The following is a 27441-nucleotide window of genomic DNA, read 5'->3' on the forward strand; positions in this document are numbered from 1 at the left end:
TAGTTTTATTCTTAACTTTTAGTTATTCTTATTAGTTATTTTAGTTATCTTATTTTAGTTATCCTATTAGTTATTTTAGGTATTAATTAATTTTATTCTTAACTTATGCTGAACTTAAAAATAGTGGAGTGCAATAAATTTTGTAATATTTTTCAAAGAAAATACAAATAGAAAAGCGCCTTTATTTGCTAATATAAAGCTGTGTATGCTCTGTGTATGATGTTGGAGAAACTCTAGCCCCTTTTCTCAAAGAAAGCAACCTTGCCAAGGACAGAGAAGGTTTAAAGTTCCCTCCCCAAAAAAAGGAGAGAATAATCTCAGACCATCAAAAAAACTATATTAAACTGAAACTGATTATCATATCTATAAGTCCATATAACAAGGTTTTAAATTTACACAGCAATATCTTTTTAATAATAAAGCAGCAATGGTAATAATTTGTGCCATAAATGCTATATACAAATAATTTTAATACAGGACGCAATAATTTTTTGAAGCTTTTGAATCAATCTATTTATTTCCATGATGGAAAGTTTAAAATCGACGAATCCATAAGTCATTCTTCAATTGACTTTGTATACATTTGAAAGGAATGGATTTAAAGGAAGAAAATACTGATAGACATTTATAAACGGGACTCATAAATCTAAATTGAATATTTAAGATATACTAATGCACAAAAAGGAAACCTAAGAAGTTTTCGGAGCATCAAATTTTCTTAATTCTAACTGATTGTAAGAAAAAAAAAACTGTTTAAAATATATATTATTTTCGGTAAAGCGCAGATGACACCTTTAGGGGCTTCAAGGGAGCAACAGTCCTACTCTTAATTGAGGTAATTTTATTTGTTTTAAGCATACATGCTCATTAATTGTGTTGTGGGAGCAACTCTTTGGTTTTGCTCGGATTCCCTTTTTTCTGACACCGCCAATTTCACATTATTAAGCAAAGTCTCAAAAGTCTAACCTCCACGGTTTTCACGGAAAGTGAAGCTTTGGACACGATTGATGTACGATGATATAAAATGATATATAATGGTATGATATAATATAATTCCATATAATGATATAATTCTTGCCTTGGGCTGAAAAGAATAGTTTTTGGGTGTCCTTGAGCCAAAGCCTGGAATGTGCGAGCTGAAGCTGAGTTTCATAGTCGATGCTAGAGAGGACTCTACGAAATTGCTCTGAAAATGCTCAAGGTGTGCGATACCTCTCATGCCCCATTGCTAATATATTTTCTTGTAATAAGCTTTACATACCGAAAAAAAAAATTATCAAATAAATTGATTACAATAATTGAAAAATAATATAAATGTATTATAAATTCAAACAAATAAAGGTTTTCCCGTGGTTCCATAGTAACTGAACCGCCGTGTAACTGAACCCCAAGCAACTGAACCACTGTAACTGAACCACCGTGTAACTGAACCCCCGTGCAGTTGCACCCTCGTGTTACTGAACCCCCGTTCACTGACCCCACGTGCACCTCAACCACAGTTCACTAAAACCCCGTGTAACTGAACCGCTATGTAAATGAACCACCGTGCAACTTAACCACCGTGCAACTGAACCACCGTGCAACTGAACCACCGTGCAACTGAACCCTCGTGCAACTCAACCACCGTACTTACATTAGGTAAAACACAAGTTAGAATCTTTACATGTCCAACCTTGTTGGAATTGTTTGCGCTTTTAAGTCTTTATATAAATAACTGTCAAGATGATTTATAAAAATGCTCTGTTTTGTTGTCACAAAAACAAAGAAAATCGGACGTCATAAACTCTTAAATCCAGATTTATTTCTCTTTTTTATGTCTGTTAATGGGGGTTCCCTTCACCTTGTTACTTTCTACGGGTCAAAGCGTTTACCCCTCTCCCCCGCAGAAAATTTCCCTCTTCCACCCACGGAAACCCCTCACTTGAGAAATACCCCTCTCGCGGAAATTATGGTTTTCAAAATTTAGAAATTTTCTTTGAGTCGCGTTATTTTTTAGGTTAATTGAGAATTTCTAAGGGAAGTGGAAAAGAGGTATTTATATGTAAGTCTTGCCCCCCGCCCCCCCTCCGTGCAAATACTTTTTTCTCATGAAAAATCCTACAGAAAACCCCCACGCAGAGAAAATTCGTATGTTTCCCAATGACAAATACTATCTGTAAGCAATAGACAAGTCAAAAAACTTAAAATGGAACTGAAACTTTTGCAATGGGGTTATCTGATTGTTTTGCAGCTAGGTAGCGAGGGAGATACCTCAAAGGTTGCATTTTGATGCCGAAACATCTCAGCTCTTATTGAGTCAAATAAACACAGAATTAGCTCTAAGGAAGAGACGACAGGAGGATGGAGGAAGAAATTGTTTGATAATCCCCAGGCATTTTTAGTCTTTTTGTATAAGCTGAAAGTGATTTGAGACCGCAAGAGGTATTTTTTCTTTTTTTTGGGGGGGGGGGATTTTCCACGGGTAAGTATTTTGGGGGGGGGGGGTATTTTCCGTGAGGTGTTATTTTCCGCGGGGTATTTTCATCAAGGGATGTTTTAACGGGGGGGGGGGGTAAACGGCGGCTCTCACTGTCTACATACGGTAATGCATTTTTTTTACCACTGCTTATTTTGTTGTTTTCATTTTGTGGTATTTTCTACGCTCGTAGTTGGTTATCGTTTGGTTTGAAAAAGGTTAATTACCTGCTTTGGTGGAGCCAACACAAAAGCTACTTTCTCTTAGAAAGTAGCTTTTTTTCTTAGATAAATCAGGCCTTTCCTGAACGTTGAGCAATAAAAATCTTTACTGAAAATATCGGAACTTTGAAAATTTAGATAACAAAAAAGTCGCTTTTGGTTGCGCTTTCTTTAAATTAATTAAAAAGATTCTTTCGAAAAACAATTTTTCAAAGAAAAGTAAAGAGCCATATTAAACCAAAGACTAGCATAAATAAATTCCTATAATAATTCAAACCCAAAATGATCAGAAATTACTACAAAACGATCATAGAAAACATGGGGGTTTTGGGGAAAACAAAAAGAAGGGGCTGTATAATTACATGTTGAACCCCGTTCTAACAAACCCCCATTTAACGCAAGCCTCCTTTAACCCAACCCTCATTTAAATTAAATCCTGGACCTAAGTCAAGGCCTAAAAATAAGTTTGAGCTAAGGCTGATTAAAAGCTCAAAATCTATTTCTCGCTTCATTTGCGGTTTCTAACTTGTATTACTCATCAGTGTAGCCCCTACACCCTCTAAATTGAATGAAACTTTCCGGATTGGGCCTATCGCCAAAAGGATGGTCCGATAAAGTGTTTATTTTGGTTTCATTGCAAACTTTGAACTTTTCATTAGTTCGAAGTCCCCCACTTATCCCCAGCTTATCTTGAAAGGTCTAACTTATTAATGGAAGCCGTTCTTGAGATATTGCTGTGTAACCCTTTCGAGAATATGCATAATCATAGTCAATTTGATTCAGTTAAATATCTGCCCAAATATTCCTTGAGAGCTTCACCTTAATACCCTTAACTTGCATTGTAGCAGTAGTAGAATTAATAGCAGTATGCACATAACACCTTTTATTTTCTTCAAAATTTTTTTCAACACCCCAAACTGTCCCTAGGATATTGCGGATGCGCCCTTTTGACAACCTGTATACAGATGGCGTGATGTGATTCAGTTCACCTTCCACCCTCAATATTCCCTGAAAATTCCACCTTCATACCGTTCATCAAACAGTTTTTGATAACTAACTGTAAGTAAGGAGCGACCCGGCTCAATAGTAACCGAAACTTTAAAAAAAAGAACTTTGATATCAATATATGCATAAGTAGAATCAGATTTTTATGCTGATTTCAAATATATAAGTTTCATTAAGTTTAGTCTTACTCCTAAAACTCCTAAAAGTCATAGAACTTTAATGAAAATCACACCATTAGATTCGGATATCAGAGAACCCTACTATAGAGGTTTTAAGCTCCTATATGCAATAATGTGGAATTTTGTATTTTTTGCCTGAAGAAAGATCACGAATGTGTGTTTATTTGTTTTTCTTTAGTTTTTGTTTTTATTTTCCCAGGGGTAATCTTATCGATTCAGTAGTCCTAGAATATCATTAGAGGGCTCATTTAAAGGGAGATTAAAAGTTCTAGTGCCCTTCTTAAGCGACCAAAAAAATTGGAGGACAATTTGGCCCCCTCCCACGGTCATTTTTTTCCCGAAGTCACCCAATCAAAATTTTGAGATAGCCATTTTGTTAAACATAGTCGAAGATCTAATAAATATGTCTTTGACGATAACTTAATCCCCCACAGTTCCCGGGGGAAGGGCTGCAAGTTATAAACTTTGCCCATTGTTTACATATAGTATTGGTTATTGGGAAGTATACAGGCGTTTTCTGGAGGATTTTTTTTCTAGTGGGGGGTCAGAGTAGGGGTTACGGGGGTGAATCATTCCATGGATGGTATTTCCTTGGGAGAAGGGAGATTTCTATGAAGGGTGCCAGATTTCCCAGCATTATTTAAAAAACGATCAGAAATTAAATAAAAAAAAGAATTTTTTCAACTGAATGTAAGAAGCAGCATTAGAACTTAAAACGAACAGAAATGATTACGTATATAAGGGGGCTCACACCTTAGCCAATAAGTCGCCCTTTAAACTAAAGTTTTTTTAGTAATTTCAAAAGTTATATCTACTATAATTAAACGGCCGTTGTGATTCAGGGGTTTGTGATTCGAACAAAATTCGAACTTTAGCGTAAAGAGCGAGGTATTGACTAGGGAGCGAACTTCCTAATATACATTATAAAAACATACGAATATAGAAATTCGTTACGTAAGTTAATTCGTAAGTTATATCAAAACAAAATTTCGAGAAAGCCAATTAGCCAAAAAAAGGAAAATTAATATGCAAATTTCGTTTTAATCATTCATGTATGGTGAGCCAAAATCAAAGATGCATTAATTCAAAAACGTTCAGAAATTAAATAAAAAAACAAATTTTTTTAACTGAAAGTTAGGAGTGACATTAAAACTTAAAAAGAACAGAAACTATTCCGTATATGAAAGGGGCTGTCCCCTCACTCAACGCCTCACTCTTTACGCTAAAGTTTGACTCTGTCTCATAACTTTATTTTTTAGAACAATAAAAAACTTTAGCGTAAAGAGCGAGGCGTTGAGGAGGGGACATCCCCTTTTATATACGGAATAATTTCTGTTCGTTTTAAGTTTGAATGTCGCTCCTTACTTTCAGTTAAAAAAAACTTGTTTTTTTAGTTAATTACCGTTAGGTACAGATGTAATGATAGTCCCAGTAATAGTATTAGTAGTAGTATTAATAGTAATAGCCCTAGGGCTAGTAGCAGTAGTAGCATTAACAAATTGCCTTTTGGTCATCTTAAGATTCCTCTCATCGAGTTCTAGAAGCTTCAACTTAATACAATTAGCTGTTGCTATCCCATTGCCGACATATCCTTTTGATAACCTATATGTTCATGTAGTTCCTTAATTTTTATCTTAATACTTTTAGCTTACAAGTGGTGGCAATAGAAGTAGCAGTCGAACTAGTAGTAGTAGTAGTTGTTGTAGTAGCAGTAGTAGTAAATGTAATTAAAATGGTAATAGCAGTAGCGTGCACAGGGCCGGATTTAAAGCTTTGACGCTTAAGAACCAAGCGTTTTGGCCGCTTCGCTTTTGCAAGATTTTCGGGGTTATTCCCAAAAATTCGGGGCCAGTGGAAGCAATTAACAGAACACAACTGATGAGCGAAAAGGGCTAATGGAAGCAATTAACAAAACACAACTGATGAGTAAGTGATGGGTAATACCGAACTCTCAGCTACCATTCTTGGGAGACGCCTGAAAGTTTATAAGAGACCATTGAATTCCAGTGTTGTTTTAAAGTCACTTTTCTGTGAATAGGCAGCGTGGCGGCAGAGTGCACCTGGCGACGATAAATCTCATCAGTCCAGTTTTTGTCAAGAAAAAAATCAATCAATGATAATTTATTGTTTCCCCTGGCATTATGCGCCCCTAGGTCCAGGCCTGGGGATTTAGTAGTATATCACAGCCTGAAATTTGCGAATATTTTCTTCTGGTCAATTGACTTTACGTTTAGGCACTCTTTGAGAGTTCCAACTTAATACACAAATCCCTTTTTGAGATACGCCTTGTTGAAAATTTGCATGCACATAGTGTCTTGATTTAGTTCAAGTTCCCCCTCAAATACCCCATTCTGTCAAATTTTCCACTTGATATGCATAGCCTTAATAATGCTAGTTTAATAGTGTAGAGGTCGTAGTAGAAGCAGTAGTTTTGATAATAGTGTTGAATTAGTAGTAGTAGCAGCAGTATTAATAGCAGTAGTAGCAGGTAGATGCCCCAGAAGTTGTATCTTGATACACTAAGACGTTCCAAAAAAAAAATTGCCGATATACCTGTATCAGCAATCTGTATGTTATTGCAAGTTACCAATAGTTAAAATTTAAGGTTTTTATAGAAGGGATGGTCGTAAAAACTTTGAAGGAGGCTCATTCAATTGGAAATTGAAAGTTCAAGTTCAATTTTGAAGAATCAAGGGTAATCAGAGGGCAATCAGCCTTTCCCTCTTAACCGATATTCCCCCCCCCCCAAATGCATCCGATCAAAGTAAAAATAAACATTTTGTTCAAAATAGTCTAAAGGTCAAATAACCATGCCTTTGTGGTTAACAACCCCACCAGCAACATCTGTGGTTGTAAGTTAAGCTAGTTCCTCGTTGCTAACACATAAGGTTTTTGTAGAAAAAATTGTGAATGAACTTGGAGGGGGGGGCTCATTCGAATGGAAATAAAAATTTCCTGTGGACTTTTTCAGAGTTAGAAGTGATTGGAGGGTTTCCATCCCACCCTATTTTTTCCCAAAATACATCCGATCTAAATTTTGAGACGGTCATTTTATTTAAAACAGTTCAAAAGTTAAATAACTGTGGTTCACAACCCTCAGCCTCTGGTGCAAGGGCTGTAAGTTATACAAGTTGCCTACTGTTAACATATAAGTTATTTTTATCAAGAAAAGATGGCATGTTTGATCCTATAAATAAAAAAAGCATGCAGCATTAAGGTCAAACCTTAAGGAAATGTCAAGAAGAATGCTAAAAACAATTAAAAAGCATTTATTCTTTTATTGGATGTGAAAAGGAAATACAAGGAACATTTACAATGGCTGATGGTATCAGCCGTCACATTGTTCGGAAAATATTTAGGAGCATCTACAACTAAATCAAGAGGTACTATGTGCATCCAGTTTCAAAAGACGTTGTATCTGCAATTTGTCGAGAACAGCTAAGGGTAGACCCCGGCGCCGCGCCGATGAGGGAAGACCGGCGGCGGCGGGGCAAAAAACAGCACGCCGCGCTGCCGGTAAGACGTTGGCGGCGCGCCGCCGGTAAGATGTCGGAGGCGCGCCGCCGGTGCGATCAATGTAGACCGTAAACAATAATGTTTTCATTAGTCTTTCTCAAATAACTGCTTAAATTTACAACAGATTTGAGCCTATTTATGAGTTCAGAATTCCACAAGTCGCTGGCTGGAAACTGGTCTTCTTCGTTATTCATCAAGATAAGAAGGAATCTGGTAGAAACGAAATGGCTATGGCGGTTCATAACCCTTGCATAATACGAGTAGTTGAAGTATCTATTAGCTATGTATTCTTAACATAAATAATTATAAAAAATAGTAGTTTTTTTCATCGAGCATTACTGCATATAAAACTCCAAATACCGTATTACAAAATTCATCAGTTATCTGGGTAAAAACTTTGAATATAAGTTTGAACTTAGAAGCTTAATTTTTTCATAATGCCCTTTGCCTATATCTGTTATGTCATATTTAAAACATGTGAAATGGGCAAATTTTAGATTGATTGTTTTTTTTTTTGCTCTCTTGGACTCCTAATAAGCCTTCTTGTATTAAAAACTGGTTTTTAATTACAATTTAAAAAAATACAATTTAAAGTTTTTTTTGGCTTCTTTATAGAATATATGTCATGTAGGCTAAGGCTGAACTGCTGCTTTTTTAATCGCTTTTGGCTGCTCTTTTGGATATTATTCATTTTTTCTTTTGGGGATTCATTCCAAATTATAAACTGATAAATACCTAATATCAGTCAAATTATAAACTGTATCTAAAAGGAGTAAATTTATCAAATTGAAAAATACATGATGAACACTTCACATGAGAACACTTCAATTACAATAACACAAAAAACACTTAATAGTTTATTCGCTATGAAGAAAAATTTTGTGCCAGCTATTTTCTTAGGTAAAAAATGAAAAGCTCATCCGTTTTAACTGTAATTAAATGAAATAATATGCAGACTGAAGTAGCTTCAGGAAGATGTTGAAATGTTTATCCTAGTTCGTCACTTTTAATCCAAGCAAAATGTTAGGACACTTAGTATCAGTTATTGAGTTTAAGCTTTGATTTCCAAGTGCTCACAAGAATTACCAAATTTAAGAAAGTCGCAACAATAAGTCACATGTGTTCAAAAGACTTAGACTCCTCTTCGATCCCCACCCAGACTCAAAGCTTCTGCTATGGTCATTTCCATGGAAATCTCCAAAGAGTTTCTTTTTAAAATAGCTTTCAAGCGTAGTTAGGGTATTTAGACTTTTTTGCTTTTCTTCAAAGCTTTGAAAAAAGTGTTATAATATTCCAAATGCTACATTTGTGCATATTTTTGGTAATCATTTGTGGGGTGATTGAATTTTTAAACCACTGTAGATACGTAAGAACGTTGCAACATCTAGTACCCTGAGGTCATAAGCCTGTCAAAGACTCCTCCTTGAGCCTGCCAAATTGAAAGCTTTTACTATGACCTGGCTTTTTAATGTAACTTGGGCACTGGACCAAGGGCGCCATTGTTACTCGAGCGCAACGTTAGGTGGAGATGTCGATATCGCTTTCGTCACGCCAGTTCGTTTTAGTGTGAATCTGCCTGGTACTTATGAATGAATGTTTTCAAAGTAAATCCGTTTCATCAATAAGAAAAAAAAAACCGGATTGGACGCGTATGTCCCTTTCCCTTTGGACGATAAAACCATGCAAGTGCTGTATCAAGCATAACTCACGAAAATCTTGTTAATTTTGTCAACTTTTTGGCATCCCTGCTTTCAATAAAAAAAAAAAAATCAAGGTACTATCACTTAAATATAATAACTCCCTATGCCCCCCCCCCTTCTGGATACCATCTTGATAGGATACCGTCTCTGCTTTAAATAAAAAAAAAATTGATTTATTGTCACCCCTGCTTTAAAAAAAAATCGAGGTATTATAATTTAAATATTATATCTCAATACCCCCCTCCCCCCTCTGGATACCACCTTGATAGGATGCCGTCTCTGCTTAAAATAAAAAAAAATTAAATTTTTGGGTTCCCTGGTTTAAATAAATTAAATTTCGCGCTTTTTTAATTTAAATATAATACCTCCCTACCCCCCCCCCCCCCTCTGGATACCACCTTGATAGGATACCGTCTCAGCTTTACATTTGAAGAATAATTTACTTAATAATTAACTAGGTCACTATATGGTTCAAACAAACACGCGAAATAATGTTAAACAGCTTAGTGTTCCTTGAAAAAAAAAATTGAGGATATGAGTAAAGGGATGCAAAGACAACAACAAAACTGTCTAAATTATTCAGATATACCTCAAATTATTGGAAAACTGAGTGATAGATCCGCCATGGCATTCCATAAGATCCAAAGAATCGAATTAAAAGTGAACAAGTAAAACAGCCAATTAAGGCCAGTATTCTGTGATCCCTTGCAAAAGCCCCGAGGCGAACAAACTTATTCTATGGGGGACCTGTTGCTTGCCAAAACGTGTCAATGGTGTTCCAAATCCTGCGATGACCCTTCATTGTTTTCACTTTAATGGAAAAAAATAATTATATTTTTGGTATCCCTGCTTTCAATAAAAAAAAATTTTGTTTTATCATTTAAGAACGATATACCTCTATCCCCCTCCTCTATTTGCAGTGATTCACAATTTATTTATGTACCATGTTTTTGTGGTAACTTTTGGTTAGATCATTAATTCCACAACCTTTTACATAGCTTAGTATATAGAAAAATTTTGTCTCAGCCAAAAACTATTTTTTTTGGCGGAGGGGGGGGTAAAAATGTTCCAGAAAGAAGATTGTATTTTCTATCATGTGTTCAATAATTGAGTATTAAACATTAAGAAAATATTATGTAAAAGCAGCAAAAAAAAAAATATGTAAACTTACGCTTCAGCTTCAGAAACAATCTGTCGGCTATCAATTTCAAAATCAAGCAAAAGGCTGAAGCTTTATAGTAGTTAATGTATTCTTTAATTCTATTAAGCTTGAAAATAAAATTCTTGACTACGAATGATGTAAGAAATAGCGATTGGGAAACTGCATTTGAAATGATTTAAACTCATTCATAAAGACGATACTTTTTTTTGTCAACATATGAAGATATTGCAATATATTGCAATATTTATATTGCAATATTTGTGTATACTGCAATATTTGTGTATTTGTGTAAATAACTGTGTATATTGCAATATTTGCAATAGCACATTGCATCTGTCTGGTTTTTATGCAAAGTAACAAAAGAGAGGAAAATTAATGAACAAGAGAGCAGTGAAGAATTATGGTATACAAAGTAATATTTGGCAGGGAAAGTCACTGGTGATAAATCACTAGGGGTGGCATCGTGATTGCGTGATTTTCGGGGATCCGGGGAACCAAATTTTTTTTGGGGTGACGCATAGATTTTCGGGGAAATACCCGAAATTTCGGGGATAGTGCAAGCTCTACTTGATTTCTAATCAGAAAAATCGAAATACTAAACCACATGAGAAGGAAAAGCTCCGACTTTGCGGTTGACGCAATAAAGAATTGTCGCAAAAATAATTTAAAGTCGACCGAATGCCGCCGCCTCTTCCGTTGGCGGTGTGCCTGCGGCATGCCGGTGGCGTTACGACACTTCGGCGGCGTTCGACCGGGCCTCTCGTCGGCGGCGTTCGGTCGATCTGCTGGCGCGGCGCCGGGGTCTAGTTAAAGGTATAAACCTGAGGGTATGAAGTTAAAACTTTCAGGGCAAGTTGAAGAAATGTTGAAAAAAAGGCTGGAGTGCAACCAGTCCCCCTCCCATGTCCTTTTTAGCTGCAATCTCCTCAAAGACATCTGATCAAAATTCGTTATCTAGATTCACAAATGTCAAATATTTTCAAAACTTATGTTTATTACTTAACGTCCAGAAAGGTTTGATTCATCTGAAAAAAATAGTAATAAATCAGCTTTAATGGTTTGTGACATCGGATCTTTTTTTTCTTTTGCAAAAATAAAACAAAGCTTTTTCATGAATACGTTTATATCATGAATTTAAAAAACAAATAATTTCAACAAGGTTGAAGATCTAAAAATTCTAACTTGTGTTTTACCCAATGATATTGCATAATACTTTTAGAGAACAGAAAATCTGAGTTCAGTGGTTCAGTTGCACGGGGGTTCAGTTGCACGGGAGTTCAGATGTATGGGGGTTCAAGCATATAGTAGTATAGGTACATAGGGGTTAGTTCCATGGGGGTTGAGTTACAGGATGGCTTAGTTACACGAGGGTTTAGTTACATGGGGTTAAGTTGCCCTAGCGGTCAGTTCCAGGAGGGTTCGTTTGCATGGGGACTCGCTTATACGGAGGTTCAGTTGCACGGGGATTCAGTTGCACGGTGGTTCAGTTACACGGTGGTTCAGTTACACGCACACCTTTTCCCGTAGATCCAAAAGTTCTTTCTGTTTGTCTGTTTGAAAGTCATTTCTGTTTGTGATTTGCGTTCAGTTTGCTATTTAATATTTTTTTTGTAAATCGGACTGGGGCAGAGCAATTGTATTACATGCAGCTCCTAAACTTCTATTGTTCTCTCACTGAGAAAGAGATTGAAAGTTTTCCTCAGCTTCTTTCTTAGTAGGGATACTACAAGGCTGGCCCAGAAAACGAAACCCCATGTTTGAACTAAAAAAGAAAATATTTTTTTCTTGGCGCTGAATAGCTAATGAATGTATTTAGCATAATTTTTTTTTTTTTTTTTTAAAAAAATTCATCTATAATGTATATCATCTTTAAAAGTTAGAGGGGCTGACGACTTCTCTGTTGTTGTACACAACAAAAGCTAAGTTGGCCTGATAACTGTACGTAAAAGCTGTAATGCTGATTCTCTGCGAAAACAACCTGAAGACAGAAAATAGGCACTTTGCCCCACTGTCTTTTAACCCTCTCCCCTATCGCTTGTGAACATTTTGGCAAAAAGGTAGGCATGTTTCGCTTTTTTGAACCAAAATCATACCAAGGATTTTCCATCTGTATGAACAGTTTTTTTTTTTTTTTTTTTTTTTTTTTTTTTTTTTTTTTTTTTTTTTTTTAGTGCTTTATTTTGCAGCACAGTGGATTGATGCTATGCTTGGTAATAAGGGGCCTGGGATTCAATTTCAGCTGCTGCAAGGCTGGACGACAGGCTCGCTACCTATCCTTGTACAGAAAATCCAGCAACTTAAGCGTCAATTCGACGTCCTATGCCCTGTCAATTGCTCTGCACAATCTTTTTCTTTTTGTTAGTAATTTATATACCTTTTTGCATCTTCCCCTTTCATGTATAGGTAAAAACAAATTGCTTTTGCTTTCACAATGAATTACGTCCTCTATTTGAATTCTGCATAAAGTTTAGGATCTAATAATCTCATTAGGGTATCTACGGTAACTAACAGTTTAATTATAAGCCCTCTTAAGGCTTTGATGGATATTTGTTTACTTCCCTATCTTACCTATTTAGGGTAAACTAGTGGTATCAGTTTATTCCTGTAAAACTAACTATAAAACATCTAACAACAGATATGTTTAAAATGCAATAAACCCAGGTTCTGCAAAATCACTGCAAACATTTATTTATTTATCTTCTGATTTAAAATCCGTATGGTGTATGTGTGATCTCAAAGAAAACAGAAGACTCTTGACAAATTCAGAATCATTGGCTGAACTACTGATATTTCAAGTTCTAAGGCTATTTCATAACCTCAAAACTCATTTTTTTTTTACTCAGCTATGCAGCACTTAGCTCATTTACTCTCGTAATTTAGGGTGGTCTACCATTATTCCCTCGATTAGTTTGGCTGAAGTTATGCGGCTACATTGACTAGCAAACCCAAAATATTGAGCAAGGACATGAGAATGCCAAGATACCCGATCACCAACAACTCTGCAGAGCAACTTTACATAGAATTATCATATTCACGGTCAAAATCACGGTTGACTATATTTTAACCAATTCGCTATTGCTTTCAGATATGCAGCCTAATTATATTGGTTACAAGTAAAATCATAACAAGGGAAATATTTTTGGGTATCCCTTATATGACACTCCAGTTCAATCCTTACAAAATTCTTATTTACAGACCAACTTGGAAGCTATCCAGGAGGATGTTTTAGCTGCCTTGGATAATAAAAATCCATCCATAAAGACAGAAACGGCCAGTTTTCTGGCTAGAAGTTTCACCAAATGCACCCCGACAATTCTAACAAAGAAACTGCTGAAGGGGTACGTGACGGCACTGATTAAAACTTTCAATGACTGTGGTAAGTTATTAGTTTCGACTAAGGTAAAGGCCAATATATCAGTTATCTGTTCTCAACCTGTTATTCCAATGTCTAAAGTAGCTTCTTTTTTTCTCTTGTCCTTAAAATGTGCTTCATTTAAAGTTCTTAAGCCTTCTTTGCTTAGATAAGTCCGTGTATAGGGCACAGTCATAGGCCCTCATTGGCCAAAATATGCGCAGTAAATTTTTTTGTTGTTGTCGCAAACTTTATGGAAACAAGTGGGGTAGTGACAATTTAATTTCTTTGCGTCAACAAGCAACATACAAATTACTTTGTCTGGCAAAATTTAAATTCGTGTGCTTCCTGGATAGGAAGAGTTTCATTGGAGAGTCGAATAAGGTGTCTTCTAAAAGTGTTGGTGTTGATCCTCAGAATTCATAGTTTTGCCCATGGGACAGGGATCGCATCCAACGTCTCCTCAGAAAAATTGTTATTTTTAGGCTTGTTTAAGACCGATCCGGTCGTCACGTCAAAACACTCCTGAAAGGATTTAAGGGGTTTCGGTGGGCTGGTGCAGGAAGCTGATACCCTTACGGCTGGGTTTCCCAATAAATAGGATAATTGAAAATTTTAATATGAAGTATAGTATAGTATACATAAGATAAATTTAGAATTTTAAACTAGATTTTTTAAATCTAGAATACATAACATCAAATAATAAAAGGAAAACTTATTCTATCCTAATGAACACCGAAATTTCAGTTCACGATAGTAGTTGAGTCCAACCTCAAAATATTTATAGTTTTGAAATTTCTACGGCAATATTGCTAGGCTAGCAAGAAATATAAGTTGTACATCTTGCTCTCTTTGAAAGAAACATCATGAAACGCATCTTCAATGATCATTAACGATCATTCTAAGAATCGTTAGAAGTAATGCCCAGTAATCCTTTTCCTCCTGCAATTCCCTGCCTTCTTTAATGACTTCTTTAAACGTTTCTTTTAATGACTTTTATATTAATGGTTTACCGCTTTAAATAACAATACATCAGCTCTTCCCTATTTTGTACGCTTGCCAACTCTTTCCTGGAATTTTTTAGAGGGAAAACAGAAGAAGAATAACAAAAAAGGGCGAAACTTCAGCCAGATTTTAGCAAAAAGTGAACAGGGGCTTTCCCACTAAATTGTATTTGATGTGATTGATATTGTATATTTCAGAGTTATCCACTTCAGTAGTTGCGTCTTTGTGTGGTTTTACTGCTATTCTGCCTGCTGCTTTTGATTTGTGGTTTTTTGTTTGTTTGTTGTGTTTTTTTTACGTGGGAATTGTCTTTACTATTAGCTCCAATTAAGTTGTTCTATCTACTTTCGTCAGTTCATGATTTTCATGTTAAATCTAAGTCTAGCATTTCCCCCCTCCATTCCATATCTCCCTCTTTCTCTCTCTGACACGCACATATATACAGACTTGCGTGTTTCTTTATTTGTTTGTTTGATTTTATTTTGTTTCTGTTTGTTGTTGTTTTTTTTTGTTTTTGTTTTTTTTGCCGTTGCCCAGTATCATGTGCTTTTTTTCCTAATTCTTAAAATTTTTGAGGGTGCTGTCTTGATAACAACCCTACTTCCAAACTTTGCGAGAATGTAATTAACCTCAATTTTGCAGATGCCAATGTTCGTGATGCCTCGGCTGAAGCTTTAGGCACAGCAATGAGAGTTGTTGGTGAAAAGGGAATTTTGCCGTTTCTTGGCGAAATGGAGCCGCTGAAAATGGCAAAGGTGATGAAATTGCTACTGTATTACAAACTAGGTTTTCAATGAAACTAGATAAATTACTGTAAGCATGGTTTTCTACTGAGAAAAAACCATAAGTAGAATAAGAAAGTATTATTTCAAAAGATGGTAAAAAATGGTTAATTGAAATAAAAGTTGACCAGGACTTATTGACTTTTTTACAAGTGAGATATAAGAGCAAGTAATTTATACTGGGACTCTGCTTTTAACTTAAAAAACCTGTGCACAAATAAAACATATAAGAAGAAAGAAGAAACTGTTATATTTTTTGGGAGGTGAGAATAGTCAAATAGTTTTACTTTATATCCCCTAAAACTACACCTTTTTGAACTACACTTCTTACGACATAAGCGGAGATACATTCTAACTTCTTTTTTAGAGTGAGGGAGGATGAGGATTTCTAAGTCTGGCTGCGGTCCAAATCTTAGGCTGGGGGAGGGGAGGAGGGAAATTTCTAGAAAAGGTAGTCGGATTTCAACCATTCTTTGTCCAAAATAAGAGCTTATATTTTAGTCATTTCCTTTAGATACATGGTACCAATTTTACCTTTGTTGGGGAAGAAAAGGGGAAGGATACTTAATTTTTTGCATCAGGACATCTAGCAAAAGGGATTCTCGTATTTTGACCAAACTTGGTTGGAAGTATAAGCACGTGCCCTAGTCGTGTTTTTTTAGATTTCTACCCATTTCAACATTTCTCTATAAAAACAACAAGGAGATCTCTGTTTTTTTCCTTCGCTTTTTTTTCCTTTAAGTACTGTTGTGTTAATGTTGGCAATACAGTGAGATATTAACCACAGTTTTTTTTTTCTGTTTATTTTCTCTTGAAATTTCTCTTTTATTCTGATTGTATTTTCTATAATAGTATTTTTATTAGAAAAGATGAATGTGAATGTTTTTAACGGCTGGAAAAATAGCTATTTCTTGGGAATTCTAACCATTTTGCCCAGAATAAAGATTTAATTCATTTTAGGAATCACGCTCTCAAGCAAGAAATCTTCTGTTGAAAAACATTTCCTTTTATTAATTAAAGATATCCCCCTTTCTTTAGCTGGTCCTCTTGGGGATTTTGTTTTAGGCCTATTTTTAATTGTAATGAAGATGAAACACTTTTTGTTAGATTAAAGGACTTAAAAAATTAATGCTTCTATAACCAAGTAAGTTGTCCAGATATCAGATCGATCCATGTCATAAAAGGAAACATTATAGAAAACTGACTAAGGACATATACTGCTGATTTTTATTTTACGACTAACCATCTCTCTCCCCCCCCCCTCTGTCTCTCTCTTTCTGTCTTTCTCTCTTCTCTCTCCTCTCTCCTCTCTCTCTCTCTCTCCTCTCTCCCTCCCCCTCTCCCTCCCCCTCTCCCTCTCCCTCTCTCTCTCTCTCTCTCTCTCTCTCTCTCTCTCTCTCTCTCTCTCTCTCTCTCTCTCTCTCTCTCTCTCTCTCTCCCTTTCCCCCCTCAATCTCTCTCTATCTATTTTTACTGTTTCAAAACACGATTTTTTTATGATGTTAAATTCTTATGTTGGGCGTCATATTCTCATTAATTTGCCAAAGCAAAAGTCAAATAAGTGCTATGCTGCTAAATAAAAAAAGAAATATTTTAAATGCGTTTAACCATTTTGGCCTCTGAAGAGTTCAATTGAAATTATGACATAGCTGCATGTTGTTTTAGCACTGTAGTGCACTCAGGACCTAGAGTTTCATTTACCTCATTTTTCCTTCTAAAGTTTATTTTATTCCACCTGTAATATCGAAGTCCTATGATTCGGTTTTGAGCAAAAGACGGCACTTTAAGACAGTAAAAAAAAAAATGTTTCTAAAGCAAATACGTCGTGTGTGCTTTTTTCACAATGCTTTATCGGTGTAATTAACCAGAAAGAGAGAATATGAAAATGCAAAGTAAAATAAAAAATTGGAAAACGGGTGAACTTTAAACAACGTAGGTTAAAAAAGAAAAATCTAAGGGGAAATCAAGATATTAAAGAACTGAAAGAGGAATCGAAGTGCTAAAGACTGTATTAGCTGAATGAAGATATAAAAAAAACAATAAAAATGTCCTATTGGGAATAACTTGCCCAAAATTCAGCTCGGCTTTAGAACTTCCATCTTATAATTTTATACAAATTCTAGTTTTTGAATAGGTATCGGCCCTCTTGTTCTATAATGAATTTCTAAAATGTTCATCTTCCTCCATGGTAACAAATTATTCTCTCGGAAGATGCAACAAGTTTCCGAAAGATATTGCATCTCTATTTATTTGCTTTACTCTGACTAGCTATTGAAACCAATCATCCGTTATTATTTTTCAATTATTAAGACAACGTTATCTGACCGGAAATTTTGAAGTCGTGAAACATATTTAGCTTGCCTACAAACTATTCATATATTTTGTGAACTCTCTAGTCAGAAAATGTAACCAATTTTTCCGTTGATTTTGAATTAAAATTATCAAGTATTTCGCAGGTTGCATCAAGACATGGCTAATTGTAGACAGAGAAAAGCAAAGACAGGTAGTCCAAGTAATTGAGAGGCAAATGTTTAAATGGCTGGGGCACGGGTAAATGGCGGGAGTATGAATGGCTCTCTTATTATTATCTCGTATGCGCCAAACTGCCCTCGAAAATCATTTCCTTTGTACAAGTTTTTTTTTTTTTTTTTTTGTTTTTTTTTTAATAATATATAAGTGATACAACTTGAGTAGTAAAAATAAAGTCCAAGATGTTTCCGAATAATTTCTTGAATATATTATTTGCATCTAAGTTAACACTTTTCTTTAATAGATAAAAGAGTGTTGTGAAAAAGCTGTTTTGCAAGTGAAGATCCCTGGTGCTAAAATTGTGAAACCCAAAGAGCAGCCAAAGCCCATTGAAGCGGCCAAATCAGGTCCAGTTATTAGGAAACCGACAGGTGGCCCTGGCAAACCCTCTGGGTCCCAATCATCAAAACAAGCAGGTATCCGAGAACTTTTTTTGATTTTTATTTCTAAATTGTGGAGAAAGTCTTATTCCATGTTGTGAAACATCATTGAAAAAGTGGCTTTTGTCAAAACCAAAATGCAAAATTGACCTTGTGGTGCGCATTCAGTACTTTGGCTTTACGAAAGTAAAGACAATTTTACTGATTTGGGAATCAATCATAATAATAATAATAATAAAAACTGAATAATATCAAACAACTAACAGTCAGACTATAAAAGATGAGCATTGGCCAAGTAAAAATTAAAAGAAAATTGGAACAAGCCAGAAAATAAGTAAAGGGCAAAATAGAAAAAGGGGCTGGGCTAGAAAGAGAAAGAAAAAATATTATTTATTTAGAAGCTCTCCCGGAAGAAATGAAATATTTTCAGTCCATTTAAGTTAGGGTACGAAACGATGAATATGTTCAGACTTTGGCATAGAGGCTAAATGGGGAAGGCTTGGTTTAATGGCACCGTGAAGATCGTGAAAAATAGACGGAGGGGAATAGACTTGTCGTTTGCAAAACAAATGACAAGAAAAATGCTGTATCATCTATAGAGTTGCCACCAGGGCTCAAAAGATTGGAAGATGTTTTGTGTAATGTCTTAGACTTACCAGTCATTGCGTTTACTCCCTTGTGCACTCTTCTACAAAAATAAAATCAGAATTACACAAAATGATCAATAATGAACCTCTGCTCAAATTGTATCTTCTGTGATTGATCTTTATTATTGCTTTTTGTTAGCAGACTCTGTATAAACCATCTGGTCATGGAACTGTTTTTTTTTTTTTTTTTTTTTTTTTTTTTTTTTTTTTTTTTTTTTTATGAATACGATTTTGAATGATTTGCGATTTAGCGATATTATTATAGTAATCTTCTTGCTTACATTTTTAGTGTTCTTTTGTCTTCTTATTTCTAAGACAAGTGGAAAAAGTAACACCTTTGTTGACAAAGGTAGGATTAAACTTGCACTTTCAAGTTACATCATAGGCTGAAACGGGCGATGTTTTATTGGCAAAGGCAGACTATCCTTATAATAGGGCCAACAATCAGATAGGCCTTAATTTGTTTGAAGAATGGGGGGGGTTGAGGTGCATTCGTCAAAAGCGCGAAAGTATTTAAATAAGAACAAAATTAGGTAATTATGGGGGTAGGATTGAGAGAATGTAAATACTCTTGACATTTTGCATAGAAGTGGGAGTAGGATAAAATGATATCCCTCTTCCCTCTGAAGACTTATCCGGGGTTAATGGCTAAGCATTCTCCTTGGGAGCAAAAATCCTCTTAAAGTATAGTGTTTTCTAGATTTTTTTTTTTTTACCATTCTACTGTAGAATTTTATTCTGAGACCGAGGAAGGAGTGCCCCACAACCTTCGCCTAAACAGTGTTTTTGATTACAGGATAAATAATTTTTTGCTGTTTGTATGAGAAAATCAAGGTAAAGAAAAAAAAAATCAGTAAACAGTTTTCCTTTAAAATTAGTTTCTCTCTTATCCTGACTTAGTAGGCTCAGATTAGTAATGCCTCTTATTTTTGGCTTTCAAAATATAGCTTCTAGCATTCGAAAAACACAAAATTTAAGCACAAAAAAAAATCCGAGGAAGTATCTAAGGGAGGGGGGACTTTATCTAATTTAATTACTTAGTTTGGTTTAATGACGAGGGCTCAACGCTTGACACGTCGTCCCCTGAGAGCGGTTTTGTCGTAACTAAGGTTTTCAAAATTCCGATAAAAACGACTTTGAAAATTTCCCCTTTGCTGGAACTTACACGGTACAACCGATTTTCTTCGCAAATACATCCAAAAAAAGAGAAAAAATAACAAGGAAGGTCTCCCGAATATGAGATGGAAAAGGTAAAGTTTTCATTGTCGAAACTTGAAATGAAATACAGATACGACAATCCGCCCTTAACGAAATGGGAGTAAACTTAGATACGATAAAACGGTGTGGGCTGCCTATTCTTTTCACCATAAAGATACGACAAACGAGTTCTGATGCAGCAATACTATTTGAAAAAGTATAAAAATTACAAAAAACGTCAGAAACGTCTATTTTTTGTTGAGTTTCTTTGCCGGCAGCCGTTTTGCTTCAGTGGAATTCTCCTCTGGAGAGGGATCTCGCGTAGACGGAGAGGCTTCCAAACGTTCAGCATCCTCCCTGGCCTTGTAGTACTGTTCAATCTTGGTTTCAAAATACTCCTTCTCTTGGTTGGGGATGACCTTTAAGAGATACTTGACATCTTTGATTTTCGCCTCAGGTAGATCAATCTTTTTGCCACAAAGTTTGGGCAAAACAAGACGTTCAACAACACGGACAGCCGAAGTGTTGGGACGCTTTTTAACCGAAGTACATTCTTGTGATATAGTAGCCATTTGCAAGTCTCCAGAGAAGGAAGTTTTGAACCAAACTCTCTTAGTGTTATCCTAACGGAACTCAAGTCGTTTTACCTTTGAATACGGTACCAACGAGTACTTGTACAGCTTTGTTGGCTTTTGAAAGTCAAAGAACTTTGACTGGGTCATTTGCAGGACATTAAAAGGATGTATCCTTCTTACTTTCAGTAACTTCCTCACCAGATCTAGTTGGGAAAACAAATCAAGATGCTTTAGCCCCCGCTCAATAGTGCTATGTACAGCATCAACCTCCTGTATATTCGAATGACCTGGTTCACAATACTTCATAACCACTTGTTCTAAGCGCGGAAATGTATCTTCAAAATGATCTGAAAAAATAAAATACAAGAGGGAATAAGACTCTAAGGCAATTGAATTTACTCAGACGTTCAATTAGGCAAAACAATGCATTAGCCTTTTTCATAATATTGTAAGTATGTATTTCTTATTTGAGATCTCTTAAAATTGCAAAATATCTCTATTTGAGATCTCTTAAAATTGTATCGGCAACTATCATGTTAGGGGAATCAGGTAGGATGAAAAAAGGGGAAAATTTGACGAAATCAATGGTAAGGGCATTTGATTTGATTGTTTTCGCATTCCTATTAAAGTCTTGGGCTTCACGTGCGACTCGGTGGAGGAAATGAAGGGGGAGACTAATCGTATTTCCATAATAAATATTCAGGATTGACACCTCGTTACCTAATTTCCATCTTTACGAGAAGATCTCACAAAGGTTAATAGGCATAATAGCAAATAATATAGTTCCGACAATATGCCTTGGGATCTCCAAGATAATAACAAGAAGGCTAGAATATAAATTTCTAATAATTTGTTTGACAAAAAAGAAAATAGAAGAGAAAAAAAAAGTAGGGAAATCGAGTATTAAATTAAGATGTCCTCTAATGGTATGTGAAGGTGTTGTTGCTTTTTTTTTTTTTTTTTTGCTTAGGGGTAAAAAGTGCGATCACGTGGCTGTGTTTTGCCTAAATTGTAAGATAGTGGGTCATCTTAAGATATTTTAAAAACTTCTTATTTAAAAAAAGTAACTCTGTTTTCTGAAATTTTGATAGTTACCTTTCAATCTATATGGTTATATTTGAATAGAATTCAAATATATTGATGATGTATTATATTAATTTATCTATGAATTATAGGTGCAGGTCCTCCTAAAATAGCTACGAAAAAAGCTCCACAAAAATCATCGGCTACTGAAGAAAAGCTTGAAAAAGAATTGTCTCAAGAAGAAGTTGATGAACAATTTTTGGCGTTGTTTCCGGCCCAAGTTGTTTCTGAGCTTACTGACTCTAATTGGAAGATGAGACTCGCTGCAATGGAACAAGTTCTTGAGGTTAGTGCCTCTGGAAATAAAAAACAGTGACCTTTTTAAGAACGAGCACTTTAAGAGTTTCATTTTCTTCATTTCTATAAGTTGATGCTAATTTAGTTCTACTAAATTCCACAATTTCACCTGCAAATCCTTCCGTGAGTACAGTCCTTATATTATTAGTTTAAAAAAAATCCTCTAAAAAGATTTTTTTTTTTCCTATTTTGTGAAATCAGACGTATTAGGTAAATTGAAAATTGACCGTACGGTATTTTGTCCTCCGTCATCACGATTATCTCAGGTGTAGTGAAATATCTTCTCTTCTAGTTTGTTTGTTTGTTGTTTCTTTTCTGATAATCAAAGACGTAATTTTCATATGATTTATAATTTTTTGACAAACTTATTTATTCAGTTATTTTGCCATGTTTAGGCAAAATGTCATTAATTTTTTAATAACATTTTATAACAGTACCAGGGGACCGAGCTTAACTCGAAGCTCGTGTAAGCAAATTTTAGACGTAAAACGGTGTCGAGCCGTTTTATCTTCCCCTGTTAAAATTCCCCTGTTGTCTTCCCCTGTTAAAAATTCTCCATTTCCCCGTAGAAAATTCCCTCCACGGAAATGCAACCCCCCATACCGTGATTCACACAAGAAAACTATTTTGTGTACATAGTTCGTATTTTTCGGATTTTTGTAGCTTAATTCTCATAGTTCCTAAATTATTTTGCAGAAATCTTCACGTTTCTTAGTTTAGCTTATTGCTTGGTACAAAGAAAAAAAAATGTAAACATAGAAAGAGAAAATCATGCAGACTCACTTGATTTTATGTATGCACACTTAGGTAATTGTATTTCAAGCTTATGTTGCTGTGGTCTTATCAGATATCATTAAAATTTTTCTGTTAAGGTGTTTTAATCTCAAAATTATTTTCCCATTGTCCTCCCACTTTGTTCCTTTTTCAGTTGTGTGTTCTGAAATCTTGTATCTAAACCGTTTAATTTTTTTTTCTTTTTTTACGTTCTCTTTTTTTCTTTGACAATAATTTAACTATATTCATTCTTTAGTTGACCTTCTCCTAGAAATGGCAGTTTATTTGCTTAGGGTTATTTGTAAAGAAAGATGCTCTGGATGACTTTTTCTGTTATTCCAGAACACCAAATATCTCAGGAGAATTGAAAATTGCTCTTAATCATAAGCAATATTTCGAAGAATCTTTTATGTGTTTAAACACGCTTTTTAGAGTCGTTCGGGGTTGCCCCTTAAATAGAATATTTTTTTTATTTTTTTGTTTTTTGTATAATCAAAAATTAATAACCAAACAAAGTATTTTTGTTTGAATACGATATACCGTTTCTTTAAATTGCCTGATACCCGAAAACCAGTTTTATTAGGAAAGGGCTCTTCTTTTTTCTGTTCTTGCTTGGTATATATTTAGATGCGCTAGTATAATTCAAGGCTTTCGAAGCAACTTTCAAATACAATGATTTGTTTTCTTAATTATCTAATAGCTTGTTCTGAGTTATCTTTTTTCCATTCTTTTGCTTTCTGTCTTTGATCTGACATTAACTTAATGAAATTGATTCCAACTATGACTTTGTTTAAGAAATTGAAATGTCTTTCCTTAGAATTATTGGTAAAACAATTCTTTTAAATAGGTTTCTCTGTGTCTACCTTAAATCTGACCTTGACAAAATGAAACATCAATAATTCTCATTTCTGCCAAAAAATTGATTATGGCCAGTATTATTCTTCTAATTTTAAGGTTTAAAAAAGAAATATTTTTCTTTTTGTTGTGTTGTTGTGTTTGCCTACACACTCTTTGTTGTGTTGTTGGTGCCTAAAAACAGTATTTTTGAAAGTTCTGCTCCTAAAGCAGCATTTTAAAAATATAAGTTTTCATAAAAAAAAAACTTTTTTTCTAAGTCTATAGAAAAAGATCGAGAGTGTGCTTGGACCTTGGTGTTTATTTGACTGTAGTTGAACTAAAGCCAACATCAAGCGTTTTAGCCTTCGCAGGGACATCTACTCTGGCTCTTTCACCCATGAACTCTAGTTGACTATTCTTAACACATGGTCTGAGTAGAATCAGTGCATAATCACTTAAGGCTATTGGGAATCTCACTTGTGAATTTTGGAATTTTGGACAAAGGCGGTCTTAGACTATTTAAAAAAGACTCCATTTAAGTGCCTCTTACATTTTTTGTATTAGTATGATAATTACATTGAGGTAATGACAGATAATGATGGTAAATTTTTATTTTTCAGACATTCTGTCATACCTACAAGAAGCGAACTTTCGATGTTCGGACATTGTCAGAACTACGGTTAACTTGACTGTAGTCAATTCAACTACCGTAGTTCAGGGTCCAAATGGACTTTTAATCTTTGCACTGGCTCTGCAGAAATAATTGCTATAAACTTTGGTGTTACCAATTGAAAACAACTTAAATTAAAAAACATATTTAATAAGGGAATTTTCCGATAAATCCTTCTTATGTAAATTTCTTCTAACTAGTAATCTCAAACTTATTAAAGCTACATATTGTGAATCAGTATTTAAAAGGGTCTTCTTCACACTGAAAAACAAAAATCGAAATTGAGAACTTTGAATCTCCAAGCACACTGAGGCAAACCTTCCCCTAAGCCTTGATCACTAAATCGATTATCTTTCTTTTTCAAAAGGAGTTTGAAAACACCTTAATGTATAATTTCTCATAAAATGTGCTTTTTTTTAGACGCACTATTATCCTAGATCAGTAAGTGATATGTTGAGCTCAATAGTAGTGAGTAAATAGTAATTTTATTGAGCTCAATAACTCAATACAGTTTTTAATCCAAAACTAAACTTGCTAAATATAATAAATATCCCTTATGTTCTGTTAGTCCTTCCTATGATTAAATAGAAAAAAACAAGCTTTTCCAGCTGAAAGTTAGGAGCAACATCAAAACTTAAAACGAACCAAGAAATTATTACGTATATGAAGGCCCCCTCCTCAATACCTCTCTTTATGTTTACGCTAAAGTTTGACTTTTTGTTCCACTTATTTAAGAATGACTCCTAAAACACGATGGCCCTTTAATTAGAATAATAAGCTCTTTTAAAAAGTTCTAAAAAAACTAGCGTAAAGACCGAGGCATTGAGGAGGGGGTGATCTCCCTCGTATACGTAATAATTTCTGTCCGCTTTAAGTTTGAACGTTGCTCCTTACTTTCAGTTGAAAAAAACTTGTCTTTTCTAATTTAATTTCTGATCGTTTTTTAGATAATGCGGGGGAATCCGGCTCCCCTTCGATAGAAAATTTCCTTTCCCCACGAAAAATCCTCCATGGAAAGATCCTCCCATGTACCCCCCCTCCTCTCCTGTCAGAAACCCCCCGCTAGACCCTCCCCCCCCCCAAAAAAAAAATGTCTGTAAACTTCCCAATAACCAACACTATATGCAAACAATGAACAAAGTTCATAGCTTGCAGCCCTTCCCCTGGAGACTGTTAGGGGTCAAGTCATCCTTAAAGATATAGTTTATAGATCTTTCGACTATGCTGAACAAAATGGCTATCTCAAAATTTTTATGGATGACTTTGGGGAAAGACCTAGCGTGGAAGGGGGGCTAGCTGCCTTCCAATATTTTTGATCCTTTAAAAAGCGTGCTAGAACTTTTGATTTCCGATCGAATGCACCCTCTCCCGATCTTCTAGGACCATTTTTTGGTACAATCATCCCCGGAAAAGAAAGAAAACAAATAAAAATAAACACGAATCCGTGATCTTTCTCCTGGCAAATAAGGCAAAATTCCACATTTTGTATATAGAAGCTTGAAACCTCTACAGTAGGGGTCTCTTATATGCTAAATCCGATGACATGATTTCATTAAGATAAATTGATGTTTTGGTGGCGGTTCCCCCCTTTTTCTAAAATTGGGTAAATTTTCTCAGGCTCGTAACTTTTGCTGGGTAGCACTAAACTTGATGAAATTTATATATTTTGAATGAGCATTAAATTTCGGTTCTTTCGATGTATCGATTGTTATTTCTGTTTCTTAGAGTTTTGGTTACTATTGAGCCACGTCGCTCCTTACTTACAGTTCGTTACCACGAACTGTTTTACTTCTTAAGGTGCAAAAAGACAGTATGATTAATATCTGCTCAGTCATACTTCTGAATACTATATTCCTTTCATTTTTTCTACTTTATATGTTTGGACTGTTTCCTTTTTCTGTTCTTTAATATCCATCTCTCTTTGCTCCGAAATGAACTTGATTTTATTAACTCCATCTGTGACATTCTATAAGACATATAAATTTGTTGCCAGAGGGTTTTATTCAATAGAATCTCTCCAAATAACTTTCATTACTTTCATTTTAGAAAATCCGATATCTTGAAAAAGGAGAGCTACCAGTTCAAGTTATACTTAGATCTATAACGAAGAAACCTGGTTTAAAGGACACAAATTTCCAAGTCCTCAAATTGAAAATGGAAGGGGTTACAGTTTTAGCTGAAAAAGGAGATTTCTCGAAGTAAGTAAATTTGAGTCTGTTTGAATTGCTATGAAAAATATATTTTTCAATTGGACAAGGAAGGATTACTAGCTTATTAGCATCAAAATCTATGTTGGTTAGTGGCGTCTCTCTAATAAGCCCTATTCCATAACATTTATGTGTGGATTGGTTGTATATTTTTTTTTCTTGTATTACATTTAAGAACAGTGTCTTTTGACGGAAAGTAAAGAGTGAATCTAAAAATTAAACGAGCAGAATTTAGCTTATAATAATAATAATAATAATAATGTAATGTGTATTGAAAACCTGAGGGTCATATACAAGGCCGTATCAAGGGGGGGGGGGCTTGAACCCCCCCCCCCCCGGAAAAAAATCCCTGGTCATATACAAAAGTCGTGATCACGTACATCTAACTACAAATGTATTAAAGTCGAAACCAAACACTAAGTACTTCTATTTGTGACGTTTGTGCCTCTCTTCCAGCGCCTTAAATACCAAATTTCGCACCATAATAGTTGTTTTTCGAGTATTTGATGTTAAAATGCCAAGAAGTAGCTCATCAGAAAATTACCCTCCAGCCAATTTATCCTAACATAACGTTTTAAACCGAAAACGACGAGAATATACTATGAATGAAGAAATGAAAGCTAAAATGAACAGTAAAACCAAATTTGCTATTGAGTCTTTATTTCAGCATTGAAAATCCTTGCATGACTCTGATTTCAATAAGGTTTAACATGAACGCCATTTTGGGAAATGCTTGATTTAAGTCTGTTTTAATTTTCAACTCTTAAAGTCCAATTTTAGTCTCAAATTTGTAACCATCAAGCTTATAAATCTTGTAAACCAATTTTTATGAAAATCAAATACCGTTAATGAAATATATAGGTCACTT

The 27441-nt window shown here is 35.0% G+C and overlaps 1 protein-coding gene across 1 annotated transcript in view; it reads left to right on the forward strand.

Annotated features, from left to right (window-relative positions):
* Window positions 1-27441, forward strand: part of msps (msps cytoskeleton-associated protein 5) — a 226699-nt gene that overhangs the window by 119404 nt on the left and 79854 nt on the right. Inside the window, exons 8-12 of the mRNA XM_089101805.1 lie at window positions 13434-13614; window positions 15238-15350; window positions 18151-18322; window positions 21881-22074; window positions 26413-26564. Of these exons, the coding sequence (XP_088957931.1) occupies window positions 13434-13614; window positions 15238-15350; window positions 18151-18322; window positions 21881-22074; window positions 26413-26564 (812 nt within the window). The remainder of the gene's footprint in view (window positions 1-13433; window positions 13615-15237; window positions 15351-18150; window positions 18323-21880; window positions 22075-26412; window positions 26565-27441) is intronic.

The sequence above is a fragment of the Artemia sp. Qi Xiang Cuo genome, chromosome 2 (genome assembly GCF_049724085.1).
Source record: "Artemia sp. Qi Xiang Cuo chromosome 2, ASM4972408v1, whole genome shotgun sequence".
Classification (NCBI taxonomy): Eukaryota; Metazoa; Arthropoda; class Branchiopoda; order Anostraca; family Artemiidae; genus Artemia; species Artemia sp. Qi Xiang Cuo.